Source organism: Tursiops truncatus, chromosome 4 (genome assembly GCF_011762595.2).
Source record: "Tursiops truncatus isolate mTurTru1 chromosome 4, mTurTru1.mat.Y, whole genome shotgun sequence".
Lineage (NCBI taxonomy): Eukaryota > Metazoa > Chordata > Mammalia > Artiodactyla > Delphinidae > Tursiops > Tursiops truncatus.
The window spans coordinates 140,684,821-140,707,111 of NC_047037.1; the positions used below are offsets into that span (position 1 = coordinate 140,684,821).

The 22,291-nt window shown below is 54.5% G+C and overlaps 1 protein-coding gene across 3 annotated transcripts in view; it reads left to right on the top strand.

Moving 5' to 3' along the window:
• The window catches only part of ABCG1 (ATP binding cassette subfamily G member 1), a 60,027-nt gene extending 38,425 nt beyond the window's left edge, over window positions 1–21,602 (top strand). For 2 of the 3 annotated variants that reach the window (XM_004318423.4, XM_019922251.3), the window contains 13 exons: window positions 1,721–1,838; window positions 3,299–3,431; window positions 5,927–5,977; window positions 8,689–8,834; window positions 8,995–9,118; window positions 9,827–9,941; window positions 12,157–12,341; window positions 12,478–12,579; window positions 13,551–13,719; window positions 14,573–14,673; window positions 14,787–14,945; window positions 16,131–16,249; window positions 17,353–21,602. In XM_004318423.4, the coding sequence (XP_004318471.1) occupies window positions 1,721–1,838; window positions 3,299–3,431; window positions 5,927–5,977; window positions 8,689–8,834; window positions 8,995–9,118; window positions 9,827–9,941; window positions 12,157–12,341; window positions 12,478–12,579; window positions 13,551–13,719; window positions 14,573–14,673; window positions 14,787–14,945; window positions 16,131–16,249; window positions 17,353–17,581 (1,751 nt within the window). In that variant the 3' untranslated portion in view covers window positions 17,582–21,602. The remainder of the gene's footprint in view (window positions 1–1,720; window positions 1,839–3,298; window positions 3,432–5,926; window positions 5,978–8,688; window positions 8,835–8,994; window positions 9,119–9,826; window positions 9,942–12,156; window positions 12,342–12,477; window positions 12,580–13,550; window positions 13,720–14,572; window positions 14,674–14,786; window positions 14,946–16,130; window positions 16,250–17,352) is intronic. The other variant, XM_004318424.4, reaches the window with a different exon arrangement.
• Window positions 21,603–22,291: the final 689 nt, after the last annotated feature.

Here is a 22,291-nt window from a genome sequence, read left to right on the forward strand (position 1 = left end):
GAAGCCGAAGTACTGTTTCTGCCCGATTCTGATCATTTAAGGGTGTGTCCTTGGAATGTTTCTCAGGGACTGAGAAGTGTTTCTTCTTTTTTAAATTTAATTTTTATTTTATTTTATTGACTGAGCCACACAGCACGTGGGATCTTAGTTCCCCGACCAGGCATCGAACCTGTGCCCCCTGCAGTGGAAGCGCAGAGTCCTAACCACTGGACCGCCAGGGAAGTCCCTGAAAAATGTTTCTGAATTAAGAGTCTTTAGATGAATCCAGTTGCTTCTATTTTATTCTTTGTAGCTCATTTGAACAGTCTGCTTGAGAAAAAGTAACGTGACTCCATTTGGCATACGTAGTTTTTTTTTCCTTTTACAAAGCTCTCGGATGGAGATTGGGCAGAAAGTCCAAAGCAATGTGATGCAAGTGCAAAATGATAAGCTTTTAATTATTAATGAGTTATTAATACATGAATCATTTAATTATAAAGTAATGATTTGTGAATAAATTCTATACAAATAGTTTATACCAGTAGAGACGAGAAACAGAACATTCATACATGAAATAATAAATGAATCACTTAATTGATAAAGGCATGAGTTGACCATCGTGGTGGGTGGTGCAGCCCTGGGTTAGGATCTGTCCACACTGGCTCTGGGGTCCTGGACAAGTCGCCCAGGCCCACTGGACGTCCAGTTCCTCAATCCGAAATGAGAATGGTGGAGTCCTCATACCCTAGATGATGTCCGCGAAAGGGCTTTGTAAACTCTAGAGCACTGTACGTGCACTGGTACTTACCACTGATACACCCATGATGTACAATCGAGGAAGTAGGCAGAGGCATCCAAAAAACCCCATTTTCTTGCCCAGAACTCAGCATTTTCATAAATACTAGGGCAGGGGTCCCCAACCCCCGCCCCTCCAACCAGGCCGCACAGCAGGAAGTGAGCAGCGGGGGAGCAGGCGAAGCTTCATCTCTATCTACAGCCACTCCCCAGGGCTCGCGTTACCTCCTGAGCTCCGCCTCCCGTCAGATCAGCTGCGGCATTAGATTCTCATAGGAGTGCGAACCTTACTGTGAACTGCACACGCGAGGGATCTAGGTGGCGCGCTCCTTATGAGAATTTCATGCCTGATGATCCGAGGTGGAGCTGATGTGTTGATGCTAGCGCTGGGGAGCAGCTGCAAATACAGGTTCTCATGAGCAGAGAGGTTTGACCGCCCAGAGACCATGATAAATCAGTTGCTTGCACACTCATATCAAAACCGTATCAGTGAGTGGCAAGTGACAGTTAAGCTGCGTCTTATGGAGTAGACTGGACATAAGCAACACCGTTCGAGGGTCACTGTCTCCCATCACCCCCAGATGGGACCCTCTAGTTGCAGGAAAACAAGCTCAGGGCTCCCACCGATTCTGCACTATGGTGAGTTGTATAATTATTTCGTTATATATTACAGTGTAATAATAATAGAAATAAAGTGCACGATAAATGTAATGCACTTGAATCATCCCAAAACCATCGCCCCCCCCCCCGCCATCCGTGGAAAAATTGTCTTCCACGGAACCAGTCCCTGGTGCCAAAAAGGTTGGGGAATGCTGTACTATGGTGTGAAACGCCTTGCCTTTGGCCTTGGTTCTGCAGCCAAGTGTACTGTGTGTTTGCCTCTGCAGTACTGGGGACAAAACCAGTGAGTCCTGGTTTGAAAATGAATGTGATCCGCTTTTCACAGGATACAAGACCCTTCTGAAAGGAATTTCTGGGAAATTCAACAGTGGAGAGCTGGTGGCCATCATGGGTCCTTCCGGGGCTGGGAAGTCCACGTTCATGAACATCCTGGCCGGATACAGGTGAGCAGACCCTCGCCCAGTGGTCAGCCAGGGGCCACCAGTATGAATGGTCCATCCCGTCACTTCTTAAGGCTCTGGACAGCCTCCCGGGAAGCCGGAGGGGTGTCTCACAGTAAGGGGCTTTGGAACCTGTGAAGGGAGCAGAGCTCCGGCATTGGGGGCATCAGAAGGCAGCACATGCTTGTTGTCACCTGGTGGTGGTGAGTGGATGCTGTGCTCAGGAGAGGGAGGTCCTGGGGCAGAAGGGCCAGGCCTTATGGGACAGGAAGTAATGGAGAGGTCCAGGTTGGGGAGGGGGCCGGCAGGAGAACGCTGAGACAAGTGTGAATGAAGGTCAAAGGTAAGATGAGCCATTTTCAGAAGAAAAGCAGCAGCGTCATGCTGGGGACACGGGAGGGGAGAGCAGCCGTTTTTCAGCTCATCCCACACCCTCAGCTGCTATCCAGCCTGCGCGGCACGTGGCCGTCCTGGAGCCACAGAGGGCAACCTGGAGACAACTGAGCTCCCAGCCTGGGTCCCTGGGATGCCAGTTGATCCCACCCGTTCCCTGAAGGAAAGAAGGGACCCACCACAGGGCCCACAGTCACAGCAATGGGCTGGATGAAGTTGGACGCCAGATATAACTGCACTGGTCTCCATAGACCCTCTGTGTTTCTGTTCTTCATGGCATCGGGGAGGCAGGGCTGGAGAACGGGGATCCTTGGTAGGATGCCCATGGCTCCCACTGTGACCCTGGGCTGAGATGATGCGCCCAGGAGAGCGTCGGGCCATAGCGATGTCCAGCGGGTCTGTGGATGAGGGAGTGAGCGTGGCTGGCGGGGCCATGCCCTTCCATCTCCACAGTACACAGAGGATGCCCCACCTCCACTGTGGTCAGAGAGAACAGCTTCCCATCGCTTGGCCGAGGAGAGTCAGGGTGCAGACCTCCTCCTCTTTGAGACCTGAGCCCAGAGAGCCTGCAGTGGTCCTCCCAGTCAGCATCATCGTCGTGCAGCCCCCAGGAACTGCTTCTGATATAGTGGCCACACCCCAGACTGAAGATTCTTGGCCTCTGGGGCCTCTGGGGCGGTTGGTGTAGCCTCAGCTGCACACAGCACTGTTCATACGCCCATCTCATAAACCCCTGCAAAGCCAGGGGTGTGCGTGGGGCCTCGTGGCTGCGTGTAGGAGCATCCGCGTGTATCTCCGTTGGTTTGGTCCACAGGCGCCTGTTACGAATGTGCTGTCCCAGAGAGGCCCCACGCTTGCCTCTCCCTTTCCACGCTGAGTGTTTTCTTTGTGCAGTTCCCTCCTCTGAGTTCTGGTGCTGTCTGGGCCGCCCATCCCTGCCTGGCTTGGTGTCCCTACTGGTCCAGTGAGAAGATGCTGGGAGGGGCCGTCCTCTCTCCCGTCCCCAGGCCCTGGAAGAGGAAGGGGTGCAGGAGGGATCGGGCTGACACGTCCTCTCGCTGGCCTTGCAGGGAGACGGGCATGAAGGGCGAGGTCCTCATCAACGGCCTCCCGCGGGACCTACGCTGCTTCCGGAAGGTGTCCTGTTACATCATGCAGGACGACATGCTGCTGCCTCACCTGACCGTGCAGGAGGCCATGATGGTGAGCGTCCTGCGGCCTACAGCCCCTCACCTGGCCGCCCCCCTCTCTCCTCGCGTGAGACAGCGTAGCGCCCAGCACCCCTCCCTCACATGGAGCCCTGGCACCTTGGACAGCTTTGCCCAAGGCAACCCCTCAAGGCCCTGGGTTCTGTAGAGCCTGGATGACGAAATCGAGGTCAGGTTTCTGAGAAGGTTATTAGCCTGGCTGATGTGAGGGACCGCTTCCAGGGTGGCCACAGTCCTGTGCCCCAGCTGAGGCTCTTCCCTTCTCATCAGTGTTCTGTGGCTTTGGGCACAAGTTCCAGGCAGTCTGGTGCCTGGGTTAGGGCCCCGAGGGTCTCGTCCTCTGACTCACGTGCCCGCCAGGTGGGGGTGAAACCAGAGTTTGCTGCACACCGGTTGGGTCCCAGGCCTTCACCTTCATAGCCCGGCACAGTCCTCAGACATGTAATCCTGCAAAACACACGAGGAAAGGCACCTCCGAGAGTTTAGCAGTTAGCCCGGGCGTCCTGTGCAGTGTGGTCCAGGATGGCCTGGCCCAGCTGTGCTCTTTGGACAGACCATGACCCAGCCAAGTACCAGGTGGACAGGGACCACAGTGACCAACCGTGGGCCACGGGAGCCACTAGAGAGCCTCCCGGCCAGAGGAGGCTGGAAGGTCAGTGGGCTGCCCTGGTCCGTCATGGAGCGTGTGTGCCCGGGGCTGCCTGATGTCCTGCATCCCCTCGTCCACGGCACAAGGCGGTGCCCGACCTCTGGGCCTCTCCTGGCATGTTTGGGACCTTCCCAGCTCGTCTGCCTTGTACTTGGGCAGTGGATGGCCATTCCTCTTGGGCTGCTACGGGTGAAGTGTTGCCCTGCACTCTTTTCTTTTTTTTTTTTTGCGGTACGCGGGCCTCTCACTGTTGTGGCCTCTCCCGTTGCGGAGCACAGGCTCCGGACGCGCAGGCTCAGCGGCCATGGCTCGCGGGCCCAGCCGCTCCGCGGCATGTGGGATCTTCCCGGACCGGGACACGAACCCATGTCCCCTGCATCGGCAGGCGGACTCTCAACCACTGCGCCACCAGGGAAGCCCATGCCCTGCACTCTTGACTCGCATGGCGCAAGGCTTCCTGTCTGTGGTGTCGCATCTTGTCCGAAGGGCAATTCCAGGAGTTCCTTAGCTGAGCAAAGAGAAGCAGGGAAGGTGTCGGGTACGTGATCTGCCCTCTGACGAGCTCCCCCAGCAGCCATGAGCGCCGGGCACCCTGACCATGTAGCTTCTCTGGCCTCCAAGTGGGCACACTGATGGGGGCACCGGGAGCTCAGGAGGTGTTTGAAAATAGGGTGGTAAAGTTAGGAAATCCAAGATTTCTACCGACCCTGTGGATTCCTTAATCGCTACTTCACCTTCATCTGGGGTGACCAGCGTTTCGCTTGTCAGAGTTACTGCATGAAGTCCTTGGTTACTTGTTTGAGGAACTTCACTTTGATTTCCAGCTCAATCACTGCTCTCTCTTGCAAACAAGATGGGTGACTCCTGCTGTCACCTCCATCCTCCCCCAACCTGTCACCAGGCTCTGCTGTGAAATCCATTTATTTTTCAGAGTTAAAATCAATTCGATTTTGATTTTGAGAATTTCACGATTCCTTTGATAAATACAGTTCCCCTGAGTTAATGGGAAAGGGTACCTTTCGCTCTGCAGGGTCCTGTCCCACGTGCAGGGGTGATATTGGCCACCAGCCATTGGTGGTACATTTCCATGTGCTGCTCTGGCCCTCCACCACCACACCTGGTGTCACAGGGCAGGCGGCTGGCCCTGTCTGACTCTGGGACCGTGGCCCTTTGGCCCCTTGCCCCTGCACCTTAGTCTCTCATGGAGCCTCGGGACAACCTCACTAGCTCACCGGGTGGGCAGGTTCTAACCTCACCACTGTGCTGATGGGGAAGCCGAAATCCTCCTTCCCAAGGTCACAGGCGTTGGCAGAGAAGAACCAAGGCTGACGCTGGCACGGTGATGCTTACTCAGGGTTTCACCAAGCAGGGTCGGGGCCCCACGGTGCGCTAGCAGGCAGGATTTCGAACAAGACAAAACAACACAACAGCAGCAACAAAACTGGAGCTCTTATATGTACCACTTACCAATTTCTGTGGCATAAATCCTCCGCTGTGGATAATTATAAGCTATGAGTGGTTGAGCAGGTGACTTGTGAAATTCCTGAATAGGCGCCAGTCGGCTTCAAGCCCTCTTCGATGCCTGGGGATTCCTCATCTCTCTAACTTCCCTCGGGGCACAGCAGAGAATCCCCTGAGGTAACAGGATGCAGCCCAGGCATCTCTGCTCTCCTGGACCTACCTTAGTTAACCAAGGAAGCTTGGAAGCCCAGACCTCTGAGGATTTCCTCCGTCGTCTGGCGGCTCAGCCCCCGGGGCACTGGGCCTGCAGTCGCTGAGTGAGTCTGTCCTGTTGCCGGCCACCTCTTCTGATTCCACACTGTGGCCTTCATCCCCTGCAGGTGTCTGCGCATCTGAAACTCCAGGACAAGGACGAAGGGAGACGGGAGATGGTGAGTGTGTCTGCTCGGGCCACAGGTGCTCCAGAATTGCCCGAAATCCACTCAGCACACGTGCGTGGAGGGGCCTTTGGGGGCAGGTTGAGTCTGTGGCTTGGCCCCGGCTGTCCTCGTGTGGGTGGCGGTGGCATCGCGGTGTGCGCCTGGGCTGGCACACACCCGGAGTGACCGCGCCGCCAGGGACTCTCCGACGCAGACACACAGACGCAGTGAGGATGTGCAGGACACCGGCCTGAGGCCCCAGCCTCGGGGTTAGACCCAGCGCTCTGCCCTTTCAGTGTTTAATACACGTTATGCTCCATTGTTTTTTTTTTTTTTTGTTCGTTTGTTTATAAAACACCAACAATGAAGATAGTTAATCATTCATTTAAAAGTAACCAGAGTCCACCCCGACACATTTGCAAGGAGAAATTGGGTTCTTACGTGTTACTCATCAGCCTTTTAAGAATAGCACAAACAAGTTTCTGGGATGATGGAGATCTCCTAATTCTTTAAATTCTTTTTTCTGCTTCCCTAAAACCCCAGGGAGCACGAGGGTGTTGGGTAAGCAGACCCCGCAGGGAGCGCCAGAAAGCCGCACTTAGTGGGGAGGCCTGGTTTATATTTACACATCCCTTTATGTTTATTGTCTAAGGGAAACTCAACTTAGCCAACCCTAACCCTGACGGGACTGTGTGACCGTCTAAGCGGAGGACTGCTGCTGAGGGCATGCCCTGACTCATTTCCCTCCAGCCCCTGTGTGTACCTAGGTCCTGGTTGTTTACTTCTCGAGGAAACACAATAGAATGGAATGTTCCAGCAGGTGGTAGAATGTTGCCTACCTCCCTCATTTCCCAGAAAAGCAGCCTCAACCCTCGAGAACCCCCAGCGAGGAGCCTTCCTCAGGAGCCAGTTCTCCCAAGGCCGGAACATTGTTCTTTCTGATTAATTTTAAAACAAAACCAGCCTTCAGGGCGTCACTCTTGAGAACCGGGGACCAGAGGCCAGCACAGGGTGGAAACCGGAGGGATTTACCTTGACCTCCACCTCCAGCATCCTTCTGGTGGAGCTGAGGGCAGGTGGGGATGTGGTCTTTGTTCTGCACCTTCCGCCTGGGTTCCCGGGGACCGCTGGAGCCGTGTTGTCCTGGGAACGCCAGCAGACGGTCCATGTGAGAGAAAGTGTGCCTGAAAGATGCCCTTTTCTGGGCGACCACGCTGACCTGCCTTCCGGGGAAGAGGCAGCGGAGCTGGGTTAGGGCTCAGCAAGCGAGAGACCAAGCAGAATTCAAACCCATGTCCGTCTGACCTGCCTGCTTCCCGGCCCGTGGAACCGCTATCCCCTGACTCTTCCCGTCACCAAAGCCACATTTTGTCCTGACCGTGCAAGTAATTCAAGAGCTGGGGTGGAAGTTTTCTTCCTTGTGAGCTTCTCCTCCTTCTGGGTGACCACATCTCCCCAGAGAAGCCGCCGGACCGGGGCCCCCCTGCTGCCGCCAGGAGCTGGGACGATGGCCCAGTGGACGCTGGCAGGGCCTCCGTGGCAGGCTGTCCCCCGAGAGGTGAACCTGGAGTTGGAGGCAGAGAGGGCCGCTGACCCCAGCAAGACGCTGGGATGGACCCTGAACGCTGAACACTGCGGCCGAAACCCACACCACAGCCTGCACCGAAGTCCGCTGACCTTTCCTGCCCCCCGCGTTGATACCGCATCAACGATCGGGCGGGAACAGCCGGGGAGGGCTCAGTGCACAGCGGGCCGTTTATATCTTGGTGCCCAGGCTGCTTCCAGGGTGGCATTGGCAGGGCCGCTGAGGGAGGTGGGGACAGCTTTAAGCAGTTTCCTCGCCTTGCTGCTGAATCAGAGACCTTCTTTGCCTGTTTACAAGTATGAAAGGGGCTTCACCCCTTCTTTCCGAGAGGCCCGGCCTGCTTGATTGTGTCTACAGGAGCTGTGTACACTAGTAACAGTGTCACTAACGGCTGCCTTCGAGTAAATGCTTACCGGGCGCCAAGCATCTTATCCGCTGCGCTGAGTCCCCTACTTACGAACGAGTTCCGTTCCAAGAGCACGTTCGTAAGTCCAATCTGTTCATAAGTCCGACAAAGTTAGCCTAGGTACCCAACTAACACGATCGTCTATATGGTACTGTACCGTAATAGGTTTATAATACTTTTCACAGAAATAATACATAAAAAACAAACACACACAAAAAATAAAACATTTTAGATATTGCAGTACAGTACCTTGAAAAGTACCGTAGTACAGTATAACAGCTGGCACACACGGGCACGTTCGCGTCTTTGAAAGTTTGCAACTTGAAGGTTCATATGTAGGGGACTTACTGCATTGCATCAGACCATCAAGGTGGCCCTCCCCTTTGTGCTGGTCAGACACCTGGTCACTCGTCCACCTATGTGTTCACTGATCCATACTTTCTGCAGTGTTTATCCAACATCTTCCCTGACCCGGGCCCTGAGCGAGGCTTACAAGTGAAGGGACTTGACAGGTGACCGGCAGGGGGCAGGACCAGGACCCCAACCCGGGACGGCCTGGCCCCAGCCCTGCCTCTCAGCCTCCTGGGCTCACACTTGCCGAATGTCTGCCGCCTTGGCAAAGGGCAGGCATGCGAGTGGGCTTGGGGAGGCAGCTGGGGGTTCCACGTGGGCCCTGTAGGCGGCTAGGGGGCAGGTGGTCCCTGATGCCACTCTGGCTCCACTGTCCCCCAGGTCAAGGAGATCCTGACGGCCCTGGGCCTGCTGTCTTGCACCAACACGCGGACCGGCAGCCTCTCGGGCGGCCAGAGGAAGCGCCTGGCCATCGCGCTGGAGCTGGTGAACAACCCTCCGGTCATGTTCTTTGATGAGCCCACCAGGTAAGCAGGAGCCATGGAGGCAGGACCCCTGCCCTCCCTGCCGGCAGGAGGGGATGCCTCCTGAATCCCCTCCCCTCCCTGCGCAGACCCAGCCGGGACACTCCGAACGCGGGGTCTGGCTGGGGACCACAGGCGTCTCATGGTGCCCCTTGCCTTGCAGCGGCCTGGACAGCGCCTCCTGCTTCCAGGTGGTCTCCCTGATGAAGGGGCTGGCCCAGGGGGGGCGGTCCATCATCTGCACCATCCACCAGCCCAGCGCCAAGCTCTTCGAGCTGTTCGACCAGGTGCGTACGCCTTGCTTGATCAGCCCGGGGAAACCAAATCCCGGTGCTCACGGCTTCCCCTTAGTTCACTGGGGTGTCTTCATTTCTGAGTGGCTTTAAGTGTTATGTTTCTTAAGGTTTTGTCTCCATAAGCAGCTCAGGGGGCAGGACCGGAGGGGGTAGAAGAGTTGGCCAGTATCCTGTCTCTGGGGCTGCTGTCCGGCTACGGGGGCTTGGGCGAGTCACTGACATTACTGAGGCTTCATTCCCCACCCCCTGGTGACAGTGGGGGAGTACTTGCCATACAGAATTAGATAGCAGGTTGGGATATCTGGACAATATCATCTCTTTTATAAATCTTAGGTTTTGATACTATCATGAGCAAAAAAAATGTCCCAAGGCATGAAATGTGTATATAGCTCCAAAATCTTTCCTAAGCAGGTGGTTAGCATGAAGGGGAAAAAGCAACATCATAATAATTCCTGGTCACATGATATCCTCTGTTTTCCCTGACTTATCATGGATTTCCCTTTGAACTTTGAGTCCTTGGGAGGTAACATAAAGCTCTCCTGAGAGGGAAATTGATGGATTGATGGATGGGTGGGTGAATGGCTGGATGAATGTACAGATGGTTGGATGGATGGGTGGATGGATGTATGGATTGAGAGTGTCTCTTGCTTTACAGAGGAAGGCGGAGTTGATGTTTCCCTTCTCCGTACTTTCTTCCAGCTCTATGTCCTCAGTCAAGGACAGTGTGTGTACCGGGGAAAAGTCTCAAATCTTGTACCGTATTTGAGGGACTTAGGTCTGAATTGCCCAACCTACCACAACCCGGCCGATTTTGGTAAGTAGAGCCATGACCAGCCGGAAGGAAAAGAAAGGGGGTCTTTTTATTCTTGGTGGGTTTCCGCTTTTACCTGAAGCCTCCACATCAAGAATTACTTGAACGTTCCACAGATAGCTCAAGTGCCACCCTGAGGTAGAACTTTTAAGGCCGCGTCAAAAGAGGTTTCGTTTCCTCCAGATAAAATACCTGGGAACTACAACAAGCGGGGAGACCTTGCACCCCCCTCGCCTTCTCTTTCTCTCGAGCTCATATTCACTAGACCACCACGTGCTCAAACAGCCCGACCCAGTCCTAGTCTCCCCTCCGCCACTGCATCTGGGGTCCCTTCCTGGCCATCGCATCCTGCTGTCCTGACACTGCTATAACAAAGCACCACGAACTGGGTGGCCTAGAACAAGAGAAACTGCATTTGATCACGGCTCTGGAGGCCAGAAGTGAAGGTGTCTCCAGGGCCAGTCTCCCTCCTAAGGCTCCGGGGGAGGGGACTTCCTTGCCTCTTCCAGCTTCTGGAGGCTCCAGCATTCCTTGGCTTGTGGCCGCATCCCTCCAGTCTCTGCCCCTTGTCTTCACACGGCTCTTTTTCCGTGTTTCTCTGTGTGTCTCTGTGTGTCCTCTCCTCTTACTATAAGGGCAGTCTTCGGATTCAGGGCCCATCCTAAATCCAGGATAATGTCATCTCAAGATCTATAACCAGAAAATTACACCTGCAAAGAACCTTCTCCAAATAAGGCCACATTCTGAGGTTCCAGGTGGACGTGAATTTTGGGGGAACACCCTTCAATCCACCATAATTTTCCTCCTTGGTCTCCTGGTCACCGGGCTTTCTCACTCAGTTGTTTTACTCTCAAGCATCCAGACCCCGCATTCTCTACATGTCGTCTCCCAGATAGTGTTCCACAAGACGCTGTTGCTGGGAACTGCTTCTCTCTTAAAAGAAGGGGCTCTGACGAAGCAGGACCAGAGTGCTGTGAGCTGGAAGGACGTGGGGGCCGAGGGAGAGGAAGAGGAGGCTTGAGCGTCTGTAAAGGCAGGGATGGGTCAGGTTGATAGCTGCCCGGTTGTTCAGGAGAGAGGACAGTCGGGGACAGGCGCTGCTGCACAGGAAAGGGCAGTGAGGTCCGTGGCCTGCGAAGAGGTGAGAACCTAGAGAGAAAGATGACAGGAGAAGGAACAGAGCACGTGGGACTGCAAGGAGGGCCCAAGAAGGGGACAGTGTGCCCGTCCGGTGGCTTCTAGACCCTCAGGATCACACCTGAGAGGGTGAGAGATGAGGATGGCTGTTTGGAGGGTGGTGAGTGTGAGTGACCAGCAGAGTGGTCAGTGCTGGCTCGTTTGGTGTCATTGATCGTGACATTCTGGTGAGGACAACCTCTCCTGGTGTGTGACCAGATGGAGGACGGCTTAGCCACCCCGGCTCAGGAAACAGACGGCTGGTTTTGCCAGAGGGGGGGTCCCTGCGGGCTTTGCATTAGCAAGAATCTTATGCAGGTGAGGGGCTGGGACCCACACCAGGAGGGACAGGATGGGGGAGAGGAGAGGGCAGGTGGGAGGGCAGGAAGGAACAGCTGTCGCCAGGGGGAGTGTGGACCCGGGAGAGAAGGGGCAGCGGGGGACCTTGGACACTTTGAGGTGCAGAGGCATGACACCGGGGCCAAGGAAGGAAGGTGGAAGAGATGGTCCCTGGGGATCTGAGAGGTGGGGCTGGTGGTCCATGATCTCGACGTCCCCAGGACGCCGAGCGCACCTCCCTCAGGACCCCCAGCACTTCTCCTTGGTCCCAGAGAGCTGCCACAGCGCCCGCCACTCACCCCCACCCGGGGAACTGCCTTCCCAGCAGGAATCCTGCTTCCTTCTGCCCTCCTCCCAGCTCCAGCTCTGGTGCTTGAATGCCCATGGCCGGCACTCAGTAAATATTGGACAGATGAATAAGTTAACAGATGCATGAGCTCATGACTTCCCGGGCTCCCCAACATCAAATCCGTATTTGCGTTTTCAGGCTCCTGATGTGATAAATGGCCTTGCCTGGGCGTTTAGAGCCAAAAGAACATTGGTCACTAAATGATTTTTATCATATCGTTAGCATCATCACACAGCTTCTACATAATCAGTTACAATTATTCCTGCTAGATTAATGATTTTGTTGCAAAGCAAAGAGGCCCACCGCTCACATGAGCGATGCCTAGGGTGACCCTGTCTGTATCTCATGGTGCAGTCATGGAAGTCGCGTCCGGTGAATATGGCGATCAGAACGGCCGCCTGGTGAGAGCCGTCCGGGAGGGCATGTGTGACTCTGACTACAGGAGAGAGCCCGGAGGTGATGGCGAGGTGAACCCTTTTCTTTGGCACCGGCCCTCTGAAGAGGTAAAGCAGGCAAAACGATTGAAGGGGTGGAGAAAGGTAATGCGAAGCCCCAGCCCCCAGCAGCGCTGCACACCCCCTCGTGCGCCCGCTGCATGAGAACTTTTCTTAGCTGAGAGGGGAGGCGCCCCAGGGCTGGGGTCTCACCCCTCCTCCCTCCTTGGTGTGTCCTCAGGACTCCACTTCCATGGAAGGCTGTCACAGCTTCTCTGCCAGCTGCCTCACCCAGTTCTGCATCCTCTTCAAAAGGACTTTCCTCAGCATCATGAGGGATTCGGTAAGGCGGTCTCCGTGGCAAAGGAAGCTGTCGGGTCATTTCCGGGTTTTCATCCTGCTTGCACTTTCAGCCTATTCTTCCATCTGCATCCGTCAGCTCCCTGTGAAGCAGTAGTAACAAACACTCCCCAGATGCCAGTGGCTGGGACAGTAAATACTTATGTCTGGTTCGTGTAACGGGTTGTGGGCCATGGCCTTGCCCCACGAGTCTTCTCGTCCTGGGACCCAGAATGCAGGACCGGCTCCTTTCTGGAACATGGCAGAGGGAAAGTGCAGGAGAAACCACATGGCAGCCCTTACGGCTCTGGCTCCCGGAGGGAAACGGTCACTGGTGTTCACATTCCGCTGGCCAAGGCTGACGTCGGGGAGTGTGTTCCTCCCTCCGGAAAGTTCCGTCCGACACAGGGCATGGTGGGTGGTGCAGACACTTACAGGAAGGAGCTGGTGAAGGATTGGGAACCGTGACAATATCCACCCTTTCGAGTAGATGATCTGACAACCTGTGCAGGGGGCTGAGTGCCCAGGGGCCTCTGGGACCCAGTTTGAAAGATGTAGGGGCTGGTAGCCACCAGGCGGAGCTCTGCAAGGGTGGGCCTGTCACGTGTCCATTCTTTGCCCCCTTCACCACCATCGTTGTCCCTTGTCCTCCCCGCTGAAGGTACACTGCCCTCCCTGGTTTGCCACTTTGAAGGGGATTTCACAAAGGATAGCAGTTCTTTCTGTTTTAACGGCAGTAAAAGGCTGCCGTGTGTGTGTGTGTGTGTGTGTGCGTGTGTTTGTGGGGGGGGGGCACGCACGCACGCACGCACGTGTGCTGGTTTAGGGTCGGGGGCTTGTTTCGTGCAGGGAAGGGGCAGGACAGGGCTTGTGACCCGCCTTGGCCGCTGCCTCTGGGGGCCTTGGCCGCCTTGTTCTTTCACTGTCCGCCTTCGGACTTCTGCACACCTGAGTGTGAACCACGTCTGTCCCCAGGTCCTGACGCACCTGCGGATCACTTCCCACATCGGCATCGGGCTCCTCATCGGGCTACTCTACTTGGGGATCGGGAACGAAGCCAAGAAGGTCCTGAGCAACTCCGGCTTCCTTTTCTTCTCCATGCTCTTCCTCATGTTTGCAGCCCTCATGCCCACTGTCCTCACGTGTGAGTGTCTGGCGGACCCCGTGCCCACCTCTCCCTCCTTATCTGCCACTGAGGCCATGGCTGGCTTGGCCACGAACACGTAGCGTCTTGTGTTTTTAAATACCGTTTTCTTCGTTGACAGATGTAGGTATTATTGTATTTTCTGTTAGACAAGAAGATACATACTATATTTAAGCCAAAGGAATGAACCGCTAGGAAGTCCTGTAAGCCTGGTGGAAGGCTGAAGAGACGTTTTTAACCCCCTCCCGGCAATGCCTCCTCCTTAAATTGCCCTGAATTTCCAAGAGCAGCTTGCGAGGTCTTGTCCAGGAAGGGAATCACATTGTTACTCAGTGAAAATAAGGGCGACCGTAGACATTTGTACCCATCACTACAGTGATGCTCTGCACTTGGATTCTCCCCTTCGTGATGCTTCCATTATAAAAATGATTGGCAGTTTTTCCAGACGGGTCAATCATTTCACACCTTTCCATTCAACCTTAATGTACTTTGTAAGTACTGCATGGTCCACAGGGAGGGGTAGGACAGGTTGGGGCTACAGAGGGCTTGGCAGGAGACCACCTGTTTTTTTTGTTTTGTTTTGTTTTTTTGCGGTACGCGGGCCTCTCACTGCTGTGGCCTCTCCCGTTGCGGAGCACAGGCTCCGGACGCGCAGGCTCAGCGGCCATGGCTCACGGGCCCAGCCGCTCTGCAGCATGTGGGATCTTCCGGGACCGGGGCACGAGCCCGTGTCCCCTGCATCGGCAGGCGGACTCTCAACCACTGCGCCACCAGGGAAGCCTGAGACCACCTGTATGAGGTGGTGATCCCACTGTGATGTCAGCCTGACCCTTTCCATTTGCCCGTCCCCTAGTTCCCCTGGAGATGGGAGTGTTTCTTCGAGAACACCTGAATTACTGGTACAGCCTGAAGGCCTACTACCTGGCCAAGACCATGGCTGACGTGCCCTTTCAGGTATGTGAGTGGCAGTGGCATGATGTGAAGAGGGGCAGGGGTTCTCCAGTACCCCCAGTGGGGGAGAGGAAAGTCCGGCTTCCAGGAGAGGGTGACAGGCCCTGTGTTTCCAGATCATGTTCCCCGTGGCCTACTGCAGCATCGTGTACTGGATGACGTCCCAGCCGTCCGACGCCGTGCGCTTCGTCCTCTTCGCGGCGCTGGGCACCATGACCTCCCTGGTAGCGCAGTCTCTGGGCCTGCTGATCGGAGCCGCCTCCACCTCCCTGCAGGTATCAGCTGAGGACGCACCACAAGACAGGCCTCGCTTCTCCACCCTGGCCCGTGCGACCGGGGCTGTGGCTCTGGTGGGGCTCAGCACCCCCACCTTGTGACCCTGCTCCTGATTCTGCCCCGAGTTCCTAGTCTGGCTTCAGTAGGTCGACTGACCCCCAGGGAAGGGATCGAGTGGTACTGGTCTCTCAGGATGGGCAAACTGACAGCAGCAGGTGCCCTTGTGTGGAGCTCGGGGCACACCAGCTGCTGGTCTCAGTGCTTTCTGAACATCAGCTCATCGAGTCCAAGCACACCCATGAGTTACGTGCAATGCTCCCCATTTCACAGATGGGGAGACTGAGGCCCAGAGGGGCAACATGTTTTTGTCAGAGTCACGCAGCCGGCTCAGAGGCCAAGCTCTCAATGCCTACGTTTTGTTGCCCCTGCGGGATCCACTCAGCTGTCCCCTAGACACCCACCTTTGCACCCCATGCTCCCACCCTCCCGAGCCCCTCCAGGTGTCCCTTCTGGATGCCTGGTACCACCCACCCCCAACCTGCCAAACCCGCTGCGTTTGCAGTTTCTGCTCCTCTGGGGCTTCCTGGTGCTCAGGCCAGTCCGACCCTTAGAAGACGAATCCAGAAGCCTGGGCAGTCAGCACCACCGTGGCCTTCTCACGCCCCCCTCCCCGGCGTGTGATGGACTCCTTTCTGTGTTCAGAGCCTCTGGGCGGTACCCTCATCTGTGGCTGGGAATAGCGATGGCATCCACCCCACAGCCGAGCCGTAGAAAGTGCTCGGCCCACGCCAGCTGCAGTCAGCACCCAGGGAATCGTGCTCCCGAGCCTTCCTCCCTGGAAAACGCTGACATCAGGTCCTGGGACGCTGTGCCTCTCTCCCCTCAACCACATGTCCAGCATCGTGCCACCCCTGCTCTGTGGGGTTTCTACTCTTTCTCACCTTCTGTCCCCTCTGCTGGGCCTCTGGGCACAAGCCCCGGCCCCTCCCTGTGCCAGAGACCAGCCAGCTCGCTCCCCAAACAGCGTGCTTCTCTGCACCGTCCTGGCCCTGGTGTGACCCGTCCTGAAGTCTCTGGCCCTTTGCCAGCTGCTGGCGACCGTCCAGAAACACGGGCTGTGGCCTCCGGGCCACCTGGGGAGGAGGAGGTAGATGGGAGTAAGTCCCCTTTGTGTCCCCTCTCAGGTGGCAACCTTCGTGGGCCCCGTCACGGCCGTCCCCGTCCTCCTCTTCTCAGGATTCTTCGTCAGCTTCCACACAATCCCCACCTACCTGCAGTGGATGTCCTACATTTCCTATGTCAGGTACATGCGGGGGCACCTTACGCCTCAGGGACTTTAGGACGACAGAGGGAAGGGATTTGGGGACGTGCAGAGGCTCACAGAAGCCCCCTGTTCGCTGTCAGCTAGACGACGGCATGTTTCCTGGATCGTGAGCCCAAAGAGTGTCGGTGCCTTTTGTTTTTTTCCTAGTTTGCATGCCACACACACACGCATGCTCGTGGCTCCGTGTCCTGCGTGCCTCGGAGCGCTGCCTTGCATATTTCCGTCGTTTAGGAACTTCATTCCTCTCTGGGATGAACAAGGTTCTGAACCCGTAAAACCTTAATAAGAAATCCAGGGGAAAACAGGTCATGTTTCAAGCATCTTAATATTCTTGAACAAGGCGGTTCTGGTGCCTCAGCCCTTAGGCGATCAGATTTCACGCTCTCGACGCAGAGGTGCTTCGGCACGTCGGCCCTCGGCAGGAGAGGCTGGTCGTTAGAGCTTTTCTCCCCAGACACAGCCATTCCACGTGACAGCCAGGGTCCCCGGTTGTGGACAAGCTTGTCTTTTCTAGAATGTCAATTCAGACCCAGGTCTATTGTTCCGGAGAACAAAATCAAAACAAAGCATAGGTGCACCTTCCAAGACCAAGAAATCAGAAACCCGTGTCTTTCCTCTCAGAATTAGCGTTTTTGTTCTGATGATGCAGGGCTGGAACAGAATGAAAGGTGATGCAGAAATGTTTTATTTAAATGCTCCCCAGTCCTTGGAAAGCTATCGGACCCTTTATTATATTTAACTGTTAAAAAAAGTATGATTTCAGAAGTAATCAAAGTGTTTTTCCATTCGTATCACCCTTGAACAATACCTACTCTTGGTTTTTTTGGGTGGGTTTTTGGTTTTTTTCGTTGAGACTTTGGAGGAAACAAAATTGGAAAACACATCGTCAAGCCATTGAATGGATTTATCTGAGGAAGCTGTGGAGTCGTTAGGAAGTGTTCCAGGGAGAAAGATCTCCGGGGAGGGAGGGGAGCCAGGCTGAGGATGGGGGGATGGTGGTGGTACCTTACCCTCCGCAGATGTGGGCAGAGGCAGGGGGGAGGGTTCCTGAGCCCTCCTCACACTGGCACCTCCTTCCTCAGATACGGGTTCGAAGGGGTCATCCTCTCCATCTATGGCCTCGACCGCGAGGACCTGCACTGTGACATCGATGATACGTGCCACTTCCAGAAGTCGGCGGCCATTCTCAGAGAGCTGGACGTGGAGAACGCCAAGCTCTACCTGGACTTCATTGTCCTGGGGATTTTCTTCATCTCCCTGCGTCTCACTGCCTACCTTGTGCTGAGATACAAAATCCGGGCAGAGAGGTAAAGCACTGGAAAGCCAGAGAGTGGAAAATCGGACACAGTGGCCAAGGGCCACTTGCAGAACCTGCGGCAAGCCCTGGCCCGAGGACACAGACACTCCTGTGACCCAACCCCTGGGACCACATTTGGTTGTTGGGCGTCCAGTGCTGGATGGACATCGCCGCCCCGCTGGGTTGGGCCTTCTCTCCATTACCCTTTCTAGCTGTAACTAAGAAGAAGAAGTAGAAAGGTTTTTTTTTTCCACGTGCAGGATTTTAAAATACCACCCCTGAGGCAGAATTTAAAACTGCAACAAAGCTGGTGACGAGAGGGTTCCTCGGCAAAATTCTTCCTTCTGACCAGGGAGCTCTGGTCCTGGACCGGGGATTCAGGCAGCTTCCTGGAGATCCCTGTGCAGTCAGACGTCCAGGGGCAGAAAGGCGAAGCCAGGAGCGATTCCATTCTGTGACTAGTGTTTTCGTAGTTTCACCTTTCTACGGTTTGTCTCTTTTTCCAACGAGGTCATTTTCCAAGCCAAAAGTCGATAAATTTCATTCATTTCCAGAAACTGTACCTTTTTAGTACTTGGTGAAGAAAATTATTCAGGGTAAATATACTTTGTTTAGAGATGAGAGGGGTTTGATTTGATCGCTGAGCTGGTCTCATTTACAGACAGAACTTGGGAAAGACACAGAAGCCGGCTCCAGGTTGAAGGGTGACCTTGGAACCGTACGCACTAAGCCGTGTGGAAATCTTTTAAAGTTACACAGAAAGTTGTAAGGTGAAATTGGCCATCTCTTTCAAAGTCTTTTATTTTCCCCGTGCTTCTTATTTTAAGCAAAATATATTGGGTTTTTTTTTTCTTCCTAACTTTCCAAGCACCTTAATTTTGCCTAAAAAAAAATTCTAGAAAATCAATCCTATTGATTTTTTACAAACATTTCTCTTCCCTGACATATCACATCAACTACCTCCACTGAACCTGGGGAAGCTGGGCTTAGAGAAACTCCAGGTGTGAACGTTGTGCAGGTGTAGCCCGCAAAAGTTGCGCAAACTGCACGGGAGGGAAGATGCTGAGATTTCCTGAGAATCCAAGGCCTTTGCCAGAAACTGGCGAAGACTTAGTGTGGCCGAGGCATCTGGAACTCCATCACATCATGCACTGAGAGCCGTGGGAGAGTCCGTCTCCCACATCTGGTTTCCATGGCGTCTCAGCGGCACCTTCACCTTCTCAGCGCCGGGCTAGCATAGTCTTTCCAGACCAGAAACTCCTTTCCAGGGATACAGTCACATAAGTAAAATCCCTCTAGCACAGGAGCAGTGGGCACGTCTGCAGGGTAAACGGCCTTTGAATTCATGGCGGGCGCCCGTGTGCTTGTTGGCGGCAGTATGACCCCAGTGTGGAAGGGGACTCCGGCCATAGAAGGTCCTCGGAAGGAAAACGGAATCGCTTTCCCCTTCTAGAATGCCGTGAACCTGGAATCCGGGTCTCCTAATGAAAGACTGTATTTTTTGTGGGCAGATTCATTCATGTCCCTGAGCCCCAGTTTCCCCACCTGTAAAGAGCAGCACGAGATCGTCCTCAAGGTCACGTTCAGCTCCGAAAGGTTCTGAGATTCCTAGGTTGTGTTCCAGAACTTCTTTTTCCTATTTAAGAGAATGAGGAAGGTGCAAATTTTAGTCACATGCATTTGATTTGCAAGTTCTTAGAGGCCTCTTTTTCACCCTCAGATCCCTTTTAGTAAACACAATTGAGGTATTTCAAATGTAATTTTACGTTTACTGTTTTACACCAATGTGGCGTTGCCTTCCAGATTAAGTTACTTAACCAGGGTCAAACTTAGCCTTTATAAAAAGTCTTTATTCAGTTTCAAGGTAGACTTGCCTGTACGAATGTCACACGTAGGAAGACACAGGTGGGAACAGCCTGGTGAAATAGAGAGTTGGGAATAGGAAAAGTCCTGGACCATGCCTCAGAATTACATCAGCTGAGGCCACTGTTGAAAGATTTTTCCCTCCAGGTGAGTCCTTCCAGTCGTGGGTCTGTGAGCCCAAGAAGGACATGCACACGGGTATTTTTTCAAGGATGCTACCTGGAGTGCGGCGAGTACGCTGAGGTCACCACCGCAGGATAATCTGATTCGGAGCACCCGAGGCCGTATCCAGTGAGGATGTCGACCTGGAAAGCTGCTTTCATCAGTCTTCAAGTGTCAGCGATGCCCCTCGCTCCAGCTCTCTCACCCTAAACCCTCGGCAGCATAGACTCAGACGCTGCAGTTTGGGTCTCCAGATGCTTCCCCTCTGCTTTTCGCTGTAGGGAAGATTGCATTGCTTATTGCAATGGCCCAAGAAAACATGCAAGCAACTTGTTGATTTTATTTTTCTAAGTAGGTGCCGTTAAGAAGTGTGGGGCGGGGGGCGGTGACGTGCTACCTTTCATACGCTGGAATTTAAACCAGGCCGACTTCCCAAATCTACTTCTTTTAAGTAATTTCTGAATGTAATGACTCAGATCTGCCTTTCGTCTGATCGCGCTTCTTCGTTTAGAAGGATGGAGGAAACATCGGATGAACGATGTGCAGCCTTTGCAGTTGTTAGTAGAGAAGAAAGTGGAAGTCCAAAGAATATCACTGTTCCATGGAACTGGGGAGAGGAAGGGCCTCCGCTGGGTCCTAGTGCCCGCTTCGCGGAGGCGTCAGGGCCTGGGTCTGCTGACCAGCCCTGTCTCGGGAGCCGTGCACCTCTGTCCACGTTCATAGCATTTTGTGCCTCCGTTTCCTCTACCCTTGCTGGGTATCAGCTCGAGAATTAAATGCTTCAAAAGCTCCTGTGTGGGTGACATGGGAAGGAAAGAAATCCGGTAAACATTTTACATAGAAGATGCTGGAATCTGATTGTCACCTTGTGGGGAGGGGCTTCAGAACCAAGAAATAGGACTTAAGCTTTTAGGTAAAAACTCATCCTGGAGACCCACACAAAAAGGTCATTTTCCCACCTAAGAAAGGCACTGCCAGGAGGTCAGGGGCAGGCTGAATCCACGGGGTAGAAAGCCTGCCGGTGGGTTCACTGAGGAGAGAACAGCTTGGGCCTCAGTGCCGCGAGCATCCTTCCTTGCCGGGTGGCCCGGGAGCTGGCTGGATGCCTTACGCACGCCTCTGTTCACTTACTCAGCAGACGTGTGTTGACCCATCCCTGCATGCTTGACGTGGCCCAGGCACAGGGGCTTGGAGCTCAGAGCGGGCTCGCCCTCCAGTGCTGGCAGGCCGGAGGGTATCTTGTTCTGCAGACGCAGGGTGCCGAGGCTGGAGAGGGTCCGTGAGGCCCCGGGTCCAGGGCCGGGAAAGGGCCCAAGTCGGACCCCAAATTCTCTGTTTTTTGTTTTGCCGTATTGCCTCCTGTTCATAGTGTGCAAATGTACAGGAAAACACTTTGCAAGGTGTGAAATGCAATACTAGGTTAGCTCTGGACTTGCTGTCACCAAACGGACAGCTGAGATGGGGGGTAGCCTGTGCCCCTTTCCTCAATTGCCTGGCGTAGGGGTGTCCCGAGCTGGCCTGGGGGCCCAGCTTCTTACCCCCCGTCTCAGTGGAGAGGTGCCTTCCTCTGCCTTCGCTCAGCCTTAGCTTCTTAACTCAGCGCACCAGTGGGCTGGCTGGGGCCCGAGAGGGGCTGGTGTGTGTGTGTGCGTGCATGCGTGTGTGCCTATGAGTGTGTGCATGCACACACGTGTGCACACACACGAGGGCACGTGCCAGCTCGATCCGGGTATGTATCTCATAGTATTATCTGTGGTGTTTCTAAATCGTCAATCGTCCTTTACTGCAAGAAAGAAAGAGAACATTCCCTCACCTCATGCCTGCCGAGCAGTTGGTAAAGTGTAGTCAGAACCCACTAAGTCTTTCAGCAAATACCAGCTCAATTAGAATGTGACAAAAACCAAAACAAAACAACCCAGCAGGGCGGAGGGTGGTGCAGCGTGTGTGGCTATAAAGTTAGATGCTCTGAAGAAATAAGACTGCTAATAAAGTATTGTATGTAAAACTTTTTACTTGTGTTCAGTGTTAAATGCTTCAAATTCAAAATAACTGGCTTGAACGGTACCAGGCAAAGGGGAATTTTAGGTTGTATTTGGAATATCTTCGTTGTACGTCTAGCGTGGGTTCTGGTTCATTCCTCAGTGTTCTGGTCCAACACCCCACTGTCAACAGTCACCCTTCTCTCTCGGTGACTTGCATGTTTTAGGTTGAACTGTCTTAAAGTTTTGTGTTTTTCCTCCGTTTTCCAGCCTCGTCCCCCATCTCTTCCCTCTTGTTAATGTCGGCCGGGGCTTTAAGAAATGCCCGGAGCCCAGATGCACGGGCCCCACGTGTGCTTCCCTTGCTATGGTCCCCGGGGACATGGGCCCTGGGTGGGAGGACCTAGGAGCCGGGCGTAGGGTGTTGTCTTAGCTCAGCTCTGGTGGGTGAACTACACTGAGCCGCGCTTCCGAGAGCAGCGCGCTCAGGGCCAGGCTGTCATCCCCGGCTTGCATTCCTCCTCAGGGACACAGGGCAGAATGCGGTGCTGGGCCAAGTCCCAGAGTTCACGGCCCCTGCAGCCCCGCCAAGCGACAGGGAGAGAGGGTGCGGGGAGCCTCAGAGAGCACCCTGGGGTGGGGCAAGCTCACGAGGCTCCCTCAGCCTCTGCACCCCTCCTGCCCTGCGGACCCCGCCCTTCTTCTGTGCAGCTTCCGTTA